We start from the raw sequence: 19,288 nt of genomic DNA, 5'->3' as shown, positions 1-19,288 counted from the left end.
TGCACCAATTTCAAAAACCATTGACAAATTGATCAATGGGGAGTGCATGTTTTTCAGTTTTCAAAAATGTTTGTGAATTTTTACTTAATATTGTATAAAATATTGTGTTCACTGAACATGACCTTGGTGTTGTTTGTGCTCCACTGTTTGAGCTAAATGAGTACAATTTGCTGTTATTAAACTCTATGTCTCTATGTGTGGCAAATCAGGTCAGGATGTTCATGTACAAATATTAAAATACATAACATTAAACCTCTCTAGATTGGCAAGATCTCAAAATTCAGATTTCTACACAAGTGTAACAACACTGGAGACGAACCCTGAATGTTGTACAATCTTGCAGGTAGGAATATTTTATAAAAGAAAAGGAAATAAAACACCCTCACCAAGTAAAATAAGTAGAGAAATGAAAAACAAATGAAAACAGGGTGACCGTAGTACTGATTATAACACTTATCACGGTCTTACCGGTCATGCTGCTGTCTCTGCTCAGGCCGGAGTGGAGTTTACAGTGAACCAGCGCAGCGTCAAACAGCCACTGGCCAAACAAATTGAGCACACTGTTGACCTTCGGCCGGGTCGGGGCCGGAAGCGGCCGCGGCTCGGAGCTCGTCTGGTTTGGGCTGGAGAGCGGGGATGTGGATGACGGCTGGTGCGACACTTTGGTCTGACCAGTCTGTGGAGTGGAGAGTAAATTACATGGGTTTTTAGAAGTCAACAATGAATAATGTGAAGCATTTCTGAGTGAAACAGGATAATAAACAAAAATACAGCTGCAAGCAGCGACTATCGGGGTTTGAGCGCTTTAAGGCATTTAAGCACATATGAAAAAAGACATTACGTATTATTTAGCAAGCCTGTAACCACTTAAATCCATGATTGAAAAAAACCAATGTAATTTACCACAGAAATATGATGATTTTATGAACATTTATGACTGTTATAGCACCACCTATGCTCGGATTGGAGGAGTTCGCAAATAAATAACACTAAGTGCAAATAGCCCGCCTTGTTGGCAAAGGCTATTAACACTAACTACACCGACCAACGCGTGATTGGGTTAGTCAACGCTAAAAAAGACGCTCATTTTGTATCAGTTTCAGTGGCAGAGATGGTAAGGCGGATGCTATTTGACGCGATCGACCCGAGTTCGATCCCGACTTTTGCCCAAAAGTTGAAAATATAAGTATCAGGTAGGTGTAGGAAGAGCTTTATTGTCCCAATAAGATGGCATCCATTTAATAATTTGAAGTAAAATGATCATTTACACTCAATACGATGTTATTGTGCACTGTTTTATAATGTACTACAATACTCAGGTGCGGATAATTTCCACTATTTGCCATAAGTAGTATAAATAGCAGAAAATATAGCTATTTTAAGTTTAAATAGCTATTGCAATTTGATCGACAGCAGTGGATCTACAGGCAAAGTTGTTCAGAATGAGGAGATCGGTCGTACAACATGAAGATCTAATGTATGCATGAATATATGAACATTTTTTTCAATTTTGAGGTCATTTACCATAGAAATATAGTGTTTTTGAAGCCATTGTAACTGTTATAGCGCCACCTATGGTCTGATCTCTGTGAAACTTTGCATGCTTTGAGTTTTTGTTTAGGATTTATAGGCTTTTGGATATATTTGGACACACCCCTTTTCTAAACGACCATGTTATAGCTACCCAAAGGGTAAAGTTCAACATTATTTTTTTTTGATAATTATTGACTAGAGTCCAGAGAACTGTACTGCAGTGGTTTTTTACAACTTCTCAATCATTTAACAAATGATTTGCTTGACAGCAGTGGTTCTAGAGGCAAAGTTGTCTGGAATGAGGAGGTCTATCATATGATATGAATATTGTGTGCATGTGTGTAAAACCGTGAAATATACAATCGTTTACACCCTTGAAAAATGCTATATTGCCTCCCAGAGGTCGATTTTTTTCAAATTTCTCACATACCTTTAGGGCCACGTGTCAAACAGGCCCACCAAGTTTCGTTCTGATCGACCTCCGTTGACCTTGTCTAATAGGTGCTCAAAATTCAATGGCCAATGGCAGCCATGGTTTTTGAGATGCACAAAATGTCCTTATAGACACTTGTGGCACTTTGGACAAAGACACTTCACACCAATTTTAAGGCAGAGCTTCTGTATTTTATGGTCGTACCGTTGAGGTTTTGCTGGTTGTCTTGGCAACAGCGGTGGGGCGGTGCCTGCGGTTGTGAGGGGGTGTAGTGTTGGTTACCGTTGGGGGCGTCGGCATACTGAGCCGATTGACAGGTGTGGGCGGAGCACTGTCTGACCGGGGGCGGGAAATACCTGAGAGACAAATCAAACAGGTGGAGAAGCAAGAAAACCAAAGAATTAGAACCAACGACACATCAGAGATCGCATCTGGACCTGCCAAAAATGGCTAACTTTTATTTAACTGCAGGACAATATCTCAGCAGATCCATTTCAGCCCTAAAATATGAGAAAATACAAAATGAAAGAGGCTTTTCATGTTGCGACATCAGACAATCAAACGTCAGATGCTTCTTGGATTTTGCCATTTCAGCATCATCGGCAAGGCCAAACAATTCAGCTCTGTGAAACACAATCAATAAAGAAAAAAGCAAATCTTGATACAGGCTGTATAACACATATTCTGAACCCATTGTTGCATAAAATGAACATGTATATCCATGATGCTTCATGGCGAGTACTGATTGGGTCAGTAGTGCAAGATTCACCAACTTTAAAGGGATTATTCACCCAAAAATAAAAATTCATCATCATTTACACTCCCTCATGTTGTTCTAAACCTGTATGACTTTCTTTCTGTGGAACACCATCACTGTTTGCTTTTATAGCATGTAAAAGAGCAGCGTAAACATTCTGCTAAACATCTCCTTTTGTGCTCCACTGAAAAAGGAACGTCACATGGGTTTGAATCGTCATGTTGGTGAGTAAATGATTTTCATTATCGGGTGAATTATTCCTTTAATCCACACAATAATCTTGAATTCAAACACAGATGTCCCTCGCATTACGAGCATTCATTTCACTCATTTCGTCTTGAAGTTACAGATTGAGAAAAAATTAACTAGAATGGACAATAATTTTATATAATTAGATTTTTCGTTTGCAAACGATATTAATGAAGAGGTTAGAAAGAATGTTGCATCCTAATTCTAATCCTTTTCTCCCATAACTATAAATTATTGTGTTAAGTTCACAATTAATTAATTATCACAACAATAATAAAGCATTTTATTTAAAGGTGCCTTTCAAAACACTCAAGGACACCGTACCGTTGAATGATAATAAAATACAAGACAAAAACTGAGACTCATTTTGAGTTCATGACTGAGTTTTGCTTATAAGGCGAGGGACACCGGTTCACAGCATTTCAAAACTTTTCCGAGATGCAATGAAATGCAACCACTAGAGACAAAGGCATCAGTATCAGTGCTGCATTTCCATACAGCATCTCAGCTCAGCTGCTGATTGGCGGTACATGCTGGAAACCCCTGCATTCAAATTTGGTTATTTGCCTAAAACCTGTGAACATACTGATTGGCTGGCAAAGGAAACCCTCTTAACATCCTACACTGAGAAAAATGATTTTGTGGTGAAGTAAATACTACATAAAAACAAATGTAATTTCTACATTAATTTAGTTCAGGCAATAATTAAAAAATGAAGTAAATTCTATAATAATACTCAATTTAAGCTTATAGAAATTAAAGTTTGAACTTTTTACTTAGAATTGTTTGTTATGTTTATAAGGATTCTTTAAGTTATGGTTCTGTTTTTCCCATCATGCACTGGGGCATGAATAAGTTTTAGATTTGTATTTACACTATTTTATGGTTGCTTTTGTTGTTAGGTTTAGTAACTTACTGTTTTCTGACATCTGGAGTTCATTTTCTATTCAAAAATGACCCTATACTCAAACACTATCCACTGATTGTCACAGTCATTGTGTATGGTGCACCAAGTATTGAGGTCTCCGTGTTAATTTGGGTAATGATTATGTTGAGTGGACATATTTGAAAAGGATGACAAGCGGTCTACTTGCTTACGTTCATGTTTGCAAGTGAACCACATGTTTTAATAGCATGTTATCTTCCAGTGCTACATGAAGTGAAATGTAGCAGTGCAGTAAGCAGAACAATAGTTGAAGATCTAAAATAAGTTAAAATGTTATTTTGGTTCAACTCAATTATATGTTTCGAGAATAAAGTCGAAATGTTTCGAGATATATATTGAATATAAAAAATAAATAAAAAACATAAAATGCCTGTTTCAGTGCCATGTTAAAAATAAAGTTGAAATGTGGTTCGAGAATAAAGTTGAAATGTTTCGAGAATATAGATTAAAGTTATAATATTTTGAGATATTCTAGCCTTTTGCACATGCAAATGACCCGGATTGGGAGATATTCCAAAATCTCAGCTTTCAAAATCTGTCAGTTTTCTAGCGAAATACAAACAATATTATGTTTTTTCACGCTCTTTAATGTGGCGTGACAGACCGCTGTATTCGCCTCAGTTTAAGCGGTATGTGAGTCGATCATCTTTCCGATTACAATGAGACATTATTTTCATTATAAATTAGGCTGTTTTTTTCATGCCTTCTGATGTTCCTTCACTTTTATATCTTGCTATAAACTTGAAATAAAGAGGAAAAACACATTTAGAATTTGAGTGACAATTTGAGAGCTGCGCTGTGTTATATTAATAATTTATATTATATTATTATTAATATTTTCTATAATAAGTTTTATTAATAACACAGCGCTATAAAACTGATTTTGAAAGCTGAGACTTTGTTTTATATTAAAAAGTAGCCTATAAGCACAAATCTTATTGGTATTGGGTGGCTGGCGCACTACAAATAACAAATGCAATGGAAAACATGAAATATTATTTCCAAGCATATTGTCCCCGCGAGTATGACACATGGTGTGATTTCTGCTAATAATCCCACTTGTAGTGTAATAAAAAAAAAAAAGTTATATAAGAGAGCTACAGCGCCCCCCCCAAAGGAATGTCGATTGAGTATGTGAGCTGATGTTAAGATAAAAAGTTGTTCCTGGTCTGTTAATAAATATCATATTCTTGATATTAAGCTGAGTCCTTAAAATTGACTCTTCCTCATCCCAGTAAGATGATGCAGTCGCTCGGACGGGCCGTTTGCATGCGCAATATAGGCTATAGTGTGGTATGGAAACAGCTCCAATCAGGACTGCAAAGCACTACAGAGAGTTGTGCGCTTAGCTGAGCGCATCTCAGGGTCTGCTCTCCCCTCTCTGCAGGACATCTACCTCAAACGCTGCAAAAATAGAGCTGTCAAAATAATCAAGGACTCAAATCACCCTGGTAACCGTCTATTCACTTTGCTTCCATCTGGTAAGCGCTTCCGTAGCCTGATGGCAAAAACTGAGAGACTTAGGAGGAGCTTCTTCCCCCAGGCCATCAGGCTCCTAAACTCTAACTCTGTGTCATAACATCACTTGACTCCATGTAAATATCATATATCAATAAGCTATTCATAATTTTTCTCTACCTCATATTGCTGCTATTATATACCCTGTACAACTTTTTTGCACATTATTTTGCACATTCCTCTTAGTACTATTTAAGTCAACAACATACTGACCTGCACATTTATATTTATATTTTTTATCTATCTTTTTATTTTATTTTATTTTTTTCTACTTTTCTTCTCTTAATATTTGTATTCTTTATAATTGCACTGTCCTTGGAGCGGACCTGACCTACATTTCACTGCTGGTTATACTCTGTATAATTGTGTATGTGACGAATAAAACTCTTGAATCTTGAATCTATAGGCCTACTCTCAAAATTTATTATAATTTTAATTTCTACGATTTAAATTATATTTCGACTTTATTCTCGTAGTATTTCGACTTTAATCTCGTAATCTTAGATTTTTATTTTTAACGTGGAACTAAAACACCGTCGTCGTAATATATAGATAGTTTTGGTTCTATATATAGATATATATATATATATATATATATATATATATATATTTTTTTTTTTTTTTTTTTTTTAATAAAGATTTTTAAATTTTACAATTAATCATTTAGGAGACACTTTTCAAAAATCCAAAGACGCTTACACATGAGGATAATAATAATAAAAAAAAAAAAAAAAAAAAAAAAAAAAAAAATTATATATATATATATATATATATATATATATATATATATATATATATATATATATATATATATATATATATATATATATATATATATATATATTTTTTTTTTTTTTTTTTTTTTTTTTTTTTTTATAAATTCAACTAAAATTTTTATTTTAAAATTACATTTTTAATTTAATTTTAAAATTTTACATGCATGTGTGTGTTTTGTGGCAGAATCTAGAATTAAATGATCCCAAAGCTACAAACAGCAGCTAAATGTCACATTTTAATTTCATGAGGTCTTTAAATCTAAGTGCCATTTAAAAGCCAGTTTGATTTTGTTTCCAAACAAAGGACAGCTGGAACAGAGGCAGACTGGATGCCAACCAATAAGTATGCTCACATTCATTCTGGGCAAAGATTTACTCTTGCATGGGAGCAAAAACAAGGCAATTAACAAGGTAATTAACGATGGATAATTGATTTGCACAACACACAGGGATTTTTGATCTAAAAGTGCTTGTGTATGAACCAAACACCTCGCAAAATCTACAATCCTCATCAAACTCCCCCTTGATTAGTCAGAGGCGCGTTATCAAATACCATAAGACGGGAGTCTGTCTCGAAAATTGTTCCGAGATACAGCAACACCTGGGGAAAAAAATGGGATTACACAGTAACCTCAAAAAGTAAGAATTACAACATACATTATGAACATAATTTACTCCAACTAGGAAATGATTTTCATTTCTGTCCCTAATCAGGATGAGCGAGTTGCACCCAAACACCTCCAGAATCAGTGTGTGGGTAGTTAAGCCCACTGTTAGTCACTAACTGATTGGGTTTGGACAGGTTTAGTGTACCTATAGAGGGAAGTCTGTCTCGAATATTGCTCCTAGACACTGTGACCCCTGAGGAAACATAAAACAAGACCGCTGAAGAAATGTTAGAAATTGATATGGACACAACATGTCAGGCTACTGTGAACAAACCACTGAGCATGTGCAGTTATGATTAAAAACTATCACAATTAACTAAACCGAGATGTGACAGTCTGATCACAGGCCAGACATTTAGCTCGCTATATTCATTCTCAGGACAAATTTTGACTAAATATTCACTTAAAAACAAGAACTAATTGCTGCACTCAACAGAGGACAGAAATGTCTCATACTCTCTGTATGAACAAATTAATTAAATCAAGCTTATTCAGTTTAAATTCTGATTCTAAATGCTTGAATTTATAATTAAACCAAAAATCCATTAAACCAGACTGTGCTGTGCTTTCAGAATGAAGTAACAGCCACAATATAGTTTATAGATGGACTTGATACCCTTTTTCCATCGAAATGGTGCTGATGCTCAACAATAACGACCGAGTCAAACATATCACATTGAAATTGTTGCTCTTACTCCTTAGTCTTACTCTTAGTTTTGAGAATATATATTTAGCAACCAAAGTAAATGAATGCAGCTACTTTATGATCACAAACTGGCTTTGATGTAACGATTAGAGGATTTTTTTTTGAAAGATGAAGACTTTTTTGCTTACAGAGGCTGCATTTGTTTGATCAAAAAAGTACAAATTGTGAAATATCACTACAATTTAAAATATCTGTTTTCTATGTGAATTTACTGTAAAAATGTAATGCATTTCTGTGATACGCAGCTGAATTTTCAGCATAATTACTCAATTTCTTCAGAAATCATTCTAATATGTTAATTTGCTGCTTCTTATTTATGTTAATTATTCCAAACTTTTGATTAGTAGCATATTATGTAACAAATAAAATTCATAGCAATCACATGAGATATTTGTAAATGAACTAATTTCAGACGGACTGGGAAAATAGAATATGTTGAGTAGGAGTTCATCAAATGGATCTAAATCACCACAAGCAACATCATGCACTTGCAGAGCAGTTACCAGCACCATGTCAGTGTAAAAAAGGGCTAAGAGTGATAATAATAAGAGAACAGCACAGTTATACGAGTACCAGAAGAGGGCAGAGTTTCACGACACTCGAGTTTCTTACAAACAGCAACACCTAGAAATGGAAAAACAGTCAAAGCCAATGTTCATACATTACTGCGACTGAGATTCAAACAGAATGATCAGGAAAATCACATCACAAACAAAAAAAACCATCTGCAATTATTGGATGATTGCTGCTTTAACATCGTGCCAGCTTCCTTAAACTTCCTATTTCCATGGTAATTAACAAGTTGAAATTAGGGGTGGGCGATATGGTAAAAATATCATGATGATTTTATCACGATTCTTTGTCATGTTGGTTTGACTATTTTGTAAGTTGTCAGAGCATTACAGCCAAATGTATTTCCCTATTATAAAGACAAAGCCTTTCCAGGTAACAAAACAAAAAAGAACGGTGGATATTTAGGCGGATAAGTGGGCGAAGATAAAAATCTTTGTCATTATTTTATCTTTGTTATTAAAAAATAAGAAGAAAGATACAATTACAAACAGTGCTTTATTTTTAGGTACAATAGGTGTATTTAGCAGAGCATTCAGGAAACTGAATGAACAAATAAGAATAAAACACTATATAGATTGATTCCTATTAAAGCAACTGTACTGAAGTTTTTCAGTCAAGAGTAGAGAGTTATATTTCTCTTTGTGTTTTGGTGTTTTATTAACGTTAAAGGAATAATTCACCCAAAAATATATTTGTTTTATTTGTATACCATCATTTACTCACTCAAAAGTTGTTTTGGTAACATTTTATTTTAGGGTCTCTTAACTAGTTGCTTATTAGCATGCATATTACTAGAATATTATTTATTAGTAGCGTGGTGTTGAAATTAGCAGGCGATTCATTTTTTCAGAAATGTTCCCTATTCTAAAGTGTTACCGTTGTTTTAAACCTAAATGAGTTTCTTTCTTTTGCTGAACATAAATGTTATTTAACTGGATGACATGTGAGTGAGTAAATAATGACAGAAATTTAATTTTAGGGTGAACTATCCCTTTAATGACAGTCGGCTGCATGTTTAATTCGGTCCCTTTAAGACCTGCATGCATCTAATATACAGGCACGCATCCGTTTTTCTCTCAAATGTTTACTTTCATTTGATTTTAGACATAACCAACTGAGTCTATATGTAAACCTTCAGTGTTTTGACAGTATTAGTGCAAAATATTACTTAATTCAGTAATCAGGCGCTGTTTAACAGGCTTTTTAGTGCACACGCTTCAGGTGTACGGGCTCAGAAAAAGCACACGTCAGAACAGCACGTGAATGAAGCGTTTAACCGGCAAGGCTTTAAAGCACATGCAAATAATGTACTTTTGTGATTGAGAATAATTCCACTGTCCCGTGAGAGTAACTCTACTGCGGAGTTAACACTGATGTGAATGTATGTGGCGTTGTATAGTATATAAAGATGGAGGCGCCAGAACTGCAGCTGATAGGATGTGCGCTGTAGCCCGATACTATGATATTTCTTCAAAAGCAGATCGTGGAGATATTTTAATAGTCCATGATCAAAAATCGTCATATCGCACACCCTTAGTTTAAATGCTAAGAAACAGCAATTTAAAAAGGTTTTTCAAGTTTACTTTGGATAATAACTGGATTCAGGATTGACTGTTAAAAGTTTATTTGAAAGTGTTTGCTGAGTAATATAATTTACATATGAGATTAATATATAGTGCAAAAAAACAACGTGTATATGTAGAGGCTCTGTTGCACATCCTATGGTACTGAACGATTACCACATTCATTTACCATAGTATTTATATGCTACTTTATGGAATATTACAGTAAGCATCCAATAAACCAATGCAATTCATAAGAGTGCCTTGTAATGTGGCGCACAGATCTTACCGAGGAAAGCATCCACGAGGCAGCTGACGCCCCTCATCGCTCTGAAGAAGATCTGAGGCAGCTGTTTGAGGCAGGGGTGCTGAATGACCTCGTGAGGAACGCCGTTTCCCCCCAACAACTGCTCCTGAAACTTTGGGGTGGAACTCACTATGACGGGATTGCTCAGGTCCACAGGATTACTGAAGGAGAGAGAGATAAACAGACAACTTAGGTAAGTAATCATGATCGGACCTGGATAGTAAGCAGATGAAGTCAGTTCCACTGCAGACCTGAGCATGTGTACAAATCGATACCACGTCTGAGACACACAGTCGTTGTCCATCTCAGCGGGGATGAGGCTGGCGTCTTCCTCTGGCACTTTAAACAGAGGGAAGGACGGGCCGTACATGAACCGCAGCAGCCTGTGTGGACAACAAAACAAATAAGATGAAGGTCAAACAAACAAAAGCATCGACATCAGTAAAAAACAACAGCTGTCTGTTTACAGATTCCTGTAGCTCAAACAGTACAGCATGCTGCTAGAAATGCCAAGGCCATGCCAATCAATTCCAAGAGAATGCATGACCTGATTAAATGCATATCTTATTGCAATATAAGTCACTTTCAATAAAGGCTGTCAAACCGGCCAAACGCATAAACAAATGTAAATTCAACTGAACTAACGGCTACATAGCAACATCTTGTGGCCCCCTGGTTTCAGTCTCTCTGGTGATTAAACTTACAACTCTATGCCTTTTTTTGGATCTTCTAAGTTTTGGTTACTTGGACTTTCAAAGGAGGGACATTAAACTTTTTGGTTTCATTATAAATATCTTGATTTGGGTTTCAAACATTAACCAAAGGCTCATGAGTTTGTAATGATATGAGGGTGAATAAATTATTCTTAATTTTTATTTTTGGGTGCACTGTTCCTTTAAGAATGTGCAAAAGTACATATTATTTAAATGCACAATAAACCAGTTCTTTTAAAACAATTTCTGTTTTGGGACATTTTTAATAAATTTTGAGTGCATATAGGGCAATCTCAATTGGTATGATTAAATTGTTATACATGCAATTATATATATTTTTTTTTTTTTTAGCTTTTGAGCCTTTAATGTACAGGATTTGAACCAGCATTTCTGAAAGCACAATGATTGTGTGTCACAAACAAGCATCTTTGCCACGGTTCTGACTGAGCATATAAATTTACTACCTAGACAAGAGCATTAACAACAAGACGTCCCATTTGTGTGTCTGCATCAAATTGACAAACAGGATTTTATATACATAGAAAGCATATTAAATCCAAGTACAGTGTCTACTTTGTTTCAAATAACTTTTATGAAAATAAATGTCAAAATACATGTTCAAAATAAATGTTCATCGTCATTCAGTATAACATATATATTCAGGTAAAAATTAAAAAACATGCTTATTCTGACCTGTGCTTACTAAAATATATAAAAGCGTAAGTGATCATAATAAATTTTATAATTTTTTAAATCAATTTATTTTTTGGACAAATGGGTAAAACCTAGTGATTTGAAAGATAGTGGGAAAGACTGGTGAAGATTTAAAATGAGTTTTTAACTCCTTAAGTACAGTTTTTTTTACAGTCATCTAATGATTCTTGTTCTAAATATGCCTGGCAGGATTTTTTGGTATATGAAATATTGTTACACTGAACGGCTTTTTAGTGGGCGTCTCAGTAATTCCTGGTAAAAATGTATGATAGTCATTGTTTTTTGCTCAGATTAAATAAAATTAAACAGGACACATTATAAACGTATGAAAACGACATTTATCTGCAGTGATGCCTGAAAATCATTTTTGTCTTTGACAAAAAAAACATCTGCTGCTCAATACTGTGCAGTAATTATATTCTGTATTGTCGCTGTTAAATAAACAATAATTGAAAGAAAAGAAATAAAGCTGCAGCTATTATGCAGGCCTACAGTAGGGCTGTCCAATTTTTCTTTTAATTTCGAATATTCGTCGAATTTAAAATAAAAATACACATTTTTAGATGTGCGTCAGGCAGCCTTATATGTGGCACACAAGATGCGATGACGATGCAAGTGTCGTTGCATTTTAATGCTTTTTTTAGCCTATCCAGTTGAACCCATTGCGCTGCTCATTCAAAATATTGCAGAAAAAGAGAACACCAATGCAGTGTTTATCTCAAAACTGAAACCAAGCCGTTCACACAGAACTCATATTTATCGCATTTTCTAGATGGACATCTATCAGCGTTGCACTCATGTCTCGCACAAGAGAGCCGCATGTTTAGAAAGCATGTCAAATTCATGTAAGTTCAACTTTTAAAAAACATGTCTCGAGACTTTATGGCGGCTTTACTGCATCCCACTGCATCTCATGTTTTTAAATGGAAAAAGTAGGCTACTCTTTAGATTGGTTTTCGGTCCTTAGTATTAAACTATACATATTTACATGATGCTTTTCGTTTCTAATTGTTTAAGCAATGTAATTAATAATATATGGGTTATAAACATTATGCACTTTTTTCAAAGATAGTCTTGTTTTTTTTATTGCTTTGAAGAAACTTGCATTACTATGGTAATATTTTGCTCGATGCGCCCTCTTGTGGCCTCAGGAGAGAAGCCAAAAGCTTTTTTCCCCCCTAACAGAAATTATGCCTTTTAAATGCGAATATAGATAATATTTTAGTACAAAATTTGCCAATTTGACAGCTCTAGCCTACAGTACCTGGAAGTGAGAGCAGCGATGACTTTACTCCACTGCTCCACCACCGGAGGGTGATGTCTCCAGTTGGCCAGCATCTCTCGAGCCGTCTTCCAGTAGGGCGGCGTGGGGAAGCAGCGTGTGCAGGCCAGGAACCAAACCTCAAACAGCACGCTGATCAACTTCTCTGCCAGCTTCTCTGCTATTCCACCTACAGGAGACACAACCAGCCAAACCTGTCAGACAGTCTGCCGTTTACACGTTCAGCATGATCAGCAGCAATAGCGGAATAAGGGACATTTATTTTGACTTGTCACTCAGAACAAAAACAGTGGGAACATACGACACTTTTAGACTAAAAAAAGTTTAAAAGCAGAAATGTGCCGCTTGTTTTTGCTGAAATACTTCCTTAATGTATGGTAAAGCTGCAAAGTCAAAATATGATTGGTTAATAAGTTAGCATTGTAAAGGTTGAAAATAGTCATGAAAAACAAACTAGGACAGCTCTTGGTGTAAGAAACCTTGAAAACATGACATTTCACCTGCACTTCACTGAATAAATAAAATGCTACAAAAGTGAAAAATATGATTTCTTTATATTAATCTGATAATGCATGGTTGATAAAAAAACAAAAAAACAGAATTCTTGATTGCAGAAAAATAAGCAAAGCCATTTTTACACATTTCTGCACTCGTTATCTTAAAACAGGAAACACAATTACATTAAAGCAGGTTCATTTGCATACTGCACACAAAATGCAGTTTGTTTAGATGCAAAGCGTGCACCTTCTCTCATTTGTTTGCCAGTCAATGTAAGTTCTAGTTAAATGCAGAACCTGGCTGTTTTAGAGGGAAACATCACTGTGTTTGTCCCCGTCTGACATACGCACCTCCCACAGTGGGCGGGGCCAGTAGCGTGTCATTGATGCGCAGCAGGAAGAGGAGCAGCACCTCCCATGTCTCTCTGGCCATGCCGTTCGAGTCACGGGCCAACTTCTGCACTGCAGACAGCACTTGCTGACACAATTTAAAGTGAACCAGGCTGAAGTGCTCTGGTCTGAAATGAAGAAGCATGAATATTCAAAATCAGAAATCACAAACAGGAAGTGCTATACTTACTAAACAGAACACAAGCTTATCACATGTGCAAATCCAAAAATAATATTGTTAATGTTCTAGAAGAGCCATTTTATCAAAACAAACAAATACTTTTCTCCTTCAAAAATCATCATTACAAAGCTTAAATGTTTCATAATTTTAATAAGATTTCTAATACATATAATAGGTATTGATACATTAATAGTACACTATATATAAATTTAAAAAAAAGAGAGAGCTGTACATTCACTCCCCCCACCTACAATCCCTGCCGGCCCGAGACTCGAACCCGCAACCTTTGGATTACGAGTCCGACTCTCTAACCATTAGGCCATGACACAAAGTGTGCAGTATGCAGTGTTCATCAATGCAGTCATGGAATAGTTTGGTGCACTGTGCATCATGGGTAATTAAAAACATAGGCCGAACACACCTGGGCAGGAAAAGGTTGTGCAAGTGTTTGAGGATGGTTTGGACGTAGAGGTTGGGCTCTTTGATGATGGGCTGGGGTATGGAGTCTCGTGGAGACACCAGGGCCATTATCCAGTCAGTGTAGACATCCACACACAACTTAACCGTGTCTCCATCCAGCGGGAGCGTCAGGCCGTAACACAGCACCTCCATGGTCCATTTCACCTGAGGACATGGACAGCATTAGATGGACAAATAACTACCTAAACCGGTTTGAGATGGATCAACAGTCCTTGAGCTTGAGAGGGAGGTTTGATGACTCCCTCATGCACGCATGTGAGTGAAACACACTGGTTCTGTCCGCAGGAAACAGAACAGCGCTGCATTCAATGGATCTGCATTTTTGTGCGATTATATTCCAAACAGCATTGGTCGCCAATGAGACGGATCAGAGGTCAGGAAAAAAAAAATCAGGCCGAGAGGGAATTGAAAGGATTTCCTCTCCTCTTATCACAGTACACAGAAGCCTACAGGAACCACACGCACAATGCAATGGAAGTCAGTGCGACACACACACACACACACACACACACACAAGGAAATGAAGGTTTTTGAGAAGCACTGAAACCCACCCAGATACACAAACAAACAACAGAACAAACTTAAAGCCTTAAAACAGACTCAAACGTTTGCACTAATAATATCACAGCATGTCTCTCACTTTAGATCAAGACGTAACTTGAGCAGCGTGTTTTGCTTCTAACCAAATTATGCAAATAATTGACTGAGGAAACAACAGCGCTGCTCTTTAACTTCCTAATAAAATCTAACTTTATTAGGAACTGTAACATTATACGGTTTACGTCAAATGGAGCTCATAAAGTCAATTTGTAGGCCAATCCGGAGGCTAATTCACATCAGTCAAATGGGTTTTTGGAACAGCAGTTTTGGATTTATAAATTAAAAAAGCAGTGATTATCATTAATTAAAGAGACATTTTATAGTCGCTGTTTTGCTTAAAAAAGACCCCAATTTCTACAAGGATGTTACGTGCTTGATGAATTAGTCCTTATATAGCAACTTTTAAAGAACAGTGGCTTCAAATTTTATGGAATGTAATTTGTGTTTTAGAACAAAATGCAAAAGTCTGTCCAGCAATGTTAACATTAATATACGCATAAATTGTAATCTACTAAAACTAAATTATGAGGGATTGAAGATAAACCATCTACCAACAAAATCATTTATGACCTGCACAAAGAGTAATCATCTGAAATGTATCTTCCTTCATATTTCATGGAATATTCCTCACATTAAGTCACTAAATATATAAAATATGAAGAACAAAATTATAATTTGGTCTATATGGCGTATATGATCCCGTGAGTGACAAGATAAATATGCAAAAACTCATTAACATGCAAAAACAAATAAATAAGAATTTTAGGCAGGGCAAATTTATTATATAGCACATTTCATATAGAGCGATAAAAATAATTTAAAATAGCTGAAGTAATTCAAATGAAATAACATATATGCATAAATGAAAATAATGCAAAATACAGTTTCATTGTCAAAAAGGAATATTTATGGCTGCAAGCGTTCTCAAATGAACCCGTCTTTGGCAGGTCTGGTAATAAGTGAATTTAAAGTTAAACCATGTCAAATAGAAGTCAAACTGCACATGAACTGCTCTGAGGAAACCAAACATTTTCCACCCAAAAGCCTGGATGTTGCTCTTGAGCTCAGCAGAAGTTAACAGTTAACAGGTCGGACGTCTGAATTAATTCAAACATACCACCCTGTAAGTCAACCTTGAATTCCTGCACAGCCTCGGGTTTGAACTGAAGACTCTTCACAGGTGAGAGATGTTATGACACACACACACACACACACTTCTTACCTCCTTGTCAGTCTTGAGGAGGCACTCAGACGGCGCTCCTCCGAGGCTGTTTCCCAGGGGCCGCACCACAGCGTTGGCCACGTCACGACCCACGCCGGCTGGGTAAGTGTGTAAGACGCTCAGGTGGCCCTGATCGCTCTGGACCACCAGGTGTAAAGACCGCCACTCAGAGTACATGACCGCGACTTCTGCTGGATCTGACTGCGGCCTGAGGAGAGACGCACAATCACAGCTTTGAAGGTTGAGTCAGGGATAGTCAGATATGAGGAATAATTTAGGTAAACAAAATAATCTTAAATAGTCTCTTGGCAGTGTTTTATTTTTAATTATATTTTAGGAAGAATAGTACACACACAGGATTTAATTTTATTTATACGCACGCACACACTTTTTATTTATATTTATTTTAGCTAAATGTATCTAAATTTATACCAATTAAATAAATATAAATTGTATAATTGTTTATGTATATATATATATATATATATATATATATACAATTTATTTTTTATATTTAATTTAAATGTAACTATTTATATACTAAATAAATAAATGTACAATTTACAAGTATGTGTGTATAATATAATCACACACACATAATAATTTTTTTTTTTTTACATGCCATTACTGTGCTATAAAATGAAGCGTCCTGTTTCATAACAAGCTTCCTCTTATCAGACATCAGTGTCTGCTGTCACTTACAGAAGTGATGAGAAGACCATGCAGGACGGTGTTTTGTGTTCTGTGTCGATCACCTGATCCTGAGCTCATCTGACATGAGGAACTATCAGCTAGTTTGATCTCACTAAACAGATAAGGCCAATCTAACCAAGTATAGAAAACTCCCAACTCTGATATTATGCAGATGCTCCCCACGAGTCTTGTCCTTCTTCTAATCTAGACACAATTGGAGCGCTCTGCTAATATTAGAACACAAACTTTAAACATGGAGCCACGCCAAATGGATCTCAAACCCTCAGGAATAACACTGCTTATCTATTACACAGAATAAAGACTCAAATACACACACACACACACACACACTAATTTACTTGTATACATACACATATATAAGTGCACACACACTACACACACACACACACACACAAATGTACTTATATACATACACATATATAAGTACACACACACACACACACACTGAAGAATATCATGGTTCATGTCTAAAAAACATGATGCATTACCATATAACCATGCATTTACATGTTAATCTAAGGTAAATCAAAGAATATTACCATGGTACTTTTTGTTTCATAGCAATAGTTACTATAGAAGCAATCTCTTACTGAACGACCACCAATAGATAAATAATAGTAAAATCTTGCTAAACATGTTTAGATGTTTTCAATTGGACTTCCGTAGCCGCTGTGTTTGTTAGCATCTGTGCTAACCGATCGAATACGAGTCAATGAAGCTTTAAATCCTAACACAACCGTTCACATTCATATTTACATATTCATTTTACACCCTTAGACAATTTATATCCAAATTATACTCATTTTATCCCAGAGGGCGAAACGCTACAGTATATTAGCAACTCGCAAGCTAAGCTAACACAGACTGACTGGAATTAAAACCACTAATTTATAGCTAAACGTTCAAACAGTCGAGAAAAAAACAAGATTACCTTCCCAGCGTATAAATCAACCAGGAAACATACTATATCTGCAGTAGTTTTTGACGTTTTCCCAGCTGTGGCGCTGATTTCGGTCTCACGAAGGCTTCAAAATAAACAAATGACAGCTGTCAATCATCCCTTCTTCAAAGATTAACCTTTAAATCTAATAGTTAGTATTAAAGAGCTTTGTATATACTGTAGCAGGCCGCAATGCGGGACTGTGGCGGTGTCTCAAAATCTACTAACTTACGCTCGCTTACTAGATAGCGCACTTGGATTCCAGACAAAGATGCATGGATTCTGTAGGCAGCTAACATGTTTCCGTGTCTCCTTTGGGTAAGCAAGCAGCACACTTGGATATGATATTATAAGGCCCCACAGTGCTGTCTACGTAGGCAGCTCGCTAGGTTTTAGAACGCGGCCCATGTGACAGTTGTCCGAGCCGGACACACAAACGCAACACAGACATATGAATAAACCGCGTTACCTGATTCAGTTCACATATCAATCAGTCGGTGTTTCTGGTGATTTTGCGGGGAAAGCGGGTTTGATCGAGCAGCATGTTTGTCGGTAGATCCGATGAGATCAGATCCGCTCCTCCATCGTCTGCACAGGCGGCGGGGGTTTGGCTGGCTGCAGTGGCTGATGTGAACGAATCGTTCGTTTGAACCGATTCCTCCAAATGATTCAATCTCACAGATTCGCCAGCGTTTGTAAATCACTCGACTCTGTGCTGTGGCATACATGCTAGTACATGAGTAATTCGATTAAATTAGCATAACATGTCTACAAGTTCAAAATCTGGGCATTTCATGGTAGAAAAACAATTTAACCATTTAACCATTTAGACGCTTTTATGCAAAGCGACTTGAGGGCAGAGAAGCCCTCAAAACAACAAGAGAGCAACAATATATCAGTTTTACTTTATTCGTGAAATACCACTATACATTCGAAAACAACTAAAAATCAAATCTTCTCGGATCTCATTTGGAATATTTATCTTAATATCTTTCTGTGAGTGAGTCGGCGAATCGTTTGTATTGAACCGGTTCTTTAAAACGAAGCATTCAAGCGAATCGATTTGTTCAAATGAATCTGCATCGCTCCTCCTCCAGGGCCGCAAAACTTCGGAGGAGGAGAAAGACATGCAAATATATTTAGGGCAGGTGTTGAATGATGCACAGTTGTGGAGGGTAAATGTTTAGCTGAAGGATTGTTTGCTGTAATCGATTCGTAATCTGATCATTAATGTGCTCTAATATGAATATGTTGAAAACAGTGGCCTCTTTTGTAAGAGAAGATCAAATGCGCCCTTTGGTGTTTTTCACAAATGTGTTTTTCTATTCATCCATTTGTCTTTTAGCTTTCAGTCAGAGCATGTTTTGGCAGACCAAACCAAATTAACGGAATGTTAATTATAATGACTTTTCATTCTCGATTCAAAGCAATCGTTATTTTAAAGCCAATCTGTAAATATCCTCCTGAGACCCAGCTCTGGAGTTTTTGCCTCTGTAGTGGACATTCTATTTGAGTGAATTCCTCTGA

At 36.3% G+C, this 19,288-nt stretch overlaps 1 protein-coding gene across 4 annotated transcripts in view; it reads right to left on the bottom strand.

Moving 5' to 3' along the window:
* The window catches only part of LOC306845334 (ral GTPase-activating protein subunit beta-like), a 42,388-nt gene extending 23,996 nt beyond the window's left edge, over positions 1-18,392 (bottom strand). For 3 of the 4 annotated variants that reach the window (XM_079378060.1, XM_079378062.1, XM_079378059.1), the window contains exons 1-9: positions 18,231-18,363; positions 16,108-16,315; positions 14,227-14,429; positions 13,586-13,752; positions 12,720-12,906; positions 10,280-10,411; positions 10,011-10,189; positions 2,171-2,322; positions 469-676 (exon numbers count right to left, since the gene is read on the bottom strand). In XM_079378060.1, the coding sequence (XP_079234186.1) occupies positions 469-676; positions 2,171-2,322; positions 10,011-10,189; positions 10,280-10,411; positions 12,720-12,906; positions 13,586-13,752; positions 14,227-14,429; positions 16,108-16,284 (1,405 nt within the window). In that variant the 5' untranslated portion in view covers positions 16,285-16,315; positions 18,231-18,363. Of the gene's footprint in view, positions 1-468; positions 677-2,170; positions 2,323-10,010; positions 10,190-10,279; positions 10,412-12,719; positions 12,907-13,585; positions 13,753-14,226; positions 14,430-16,107; positions 16,316-18,230 lie in introns of all 4 variants that reach the window. The other variant, XM_079378061.1, reaches the window with a different exon arrangement.
* Positions 18,393-19,288: the final 896 nt, after the last annotated feature.

This window comes from Barbus barbus (genome assembly GCF_936440315.1).
Source record: "Barbus barbus genome assembly, chromosome: 25".
NCBI lineage: Eukaryota > Metazoa > Chordata > Actinopteri > Cypriniformes > Cyprinidae > Barbus > Barbus barbus.
The sequence above is the reverse complement of the archived record's forward strand: the minus strand, read 5'-3'. Positions and strand labels throughout refer to the sequence as shown.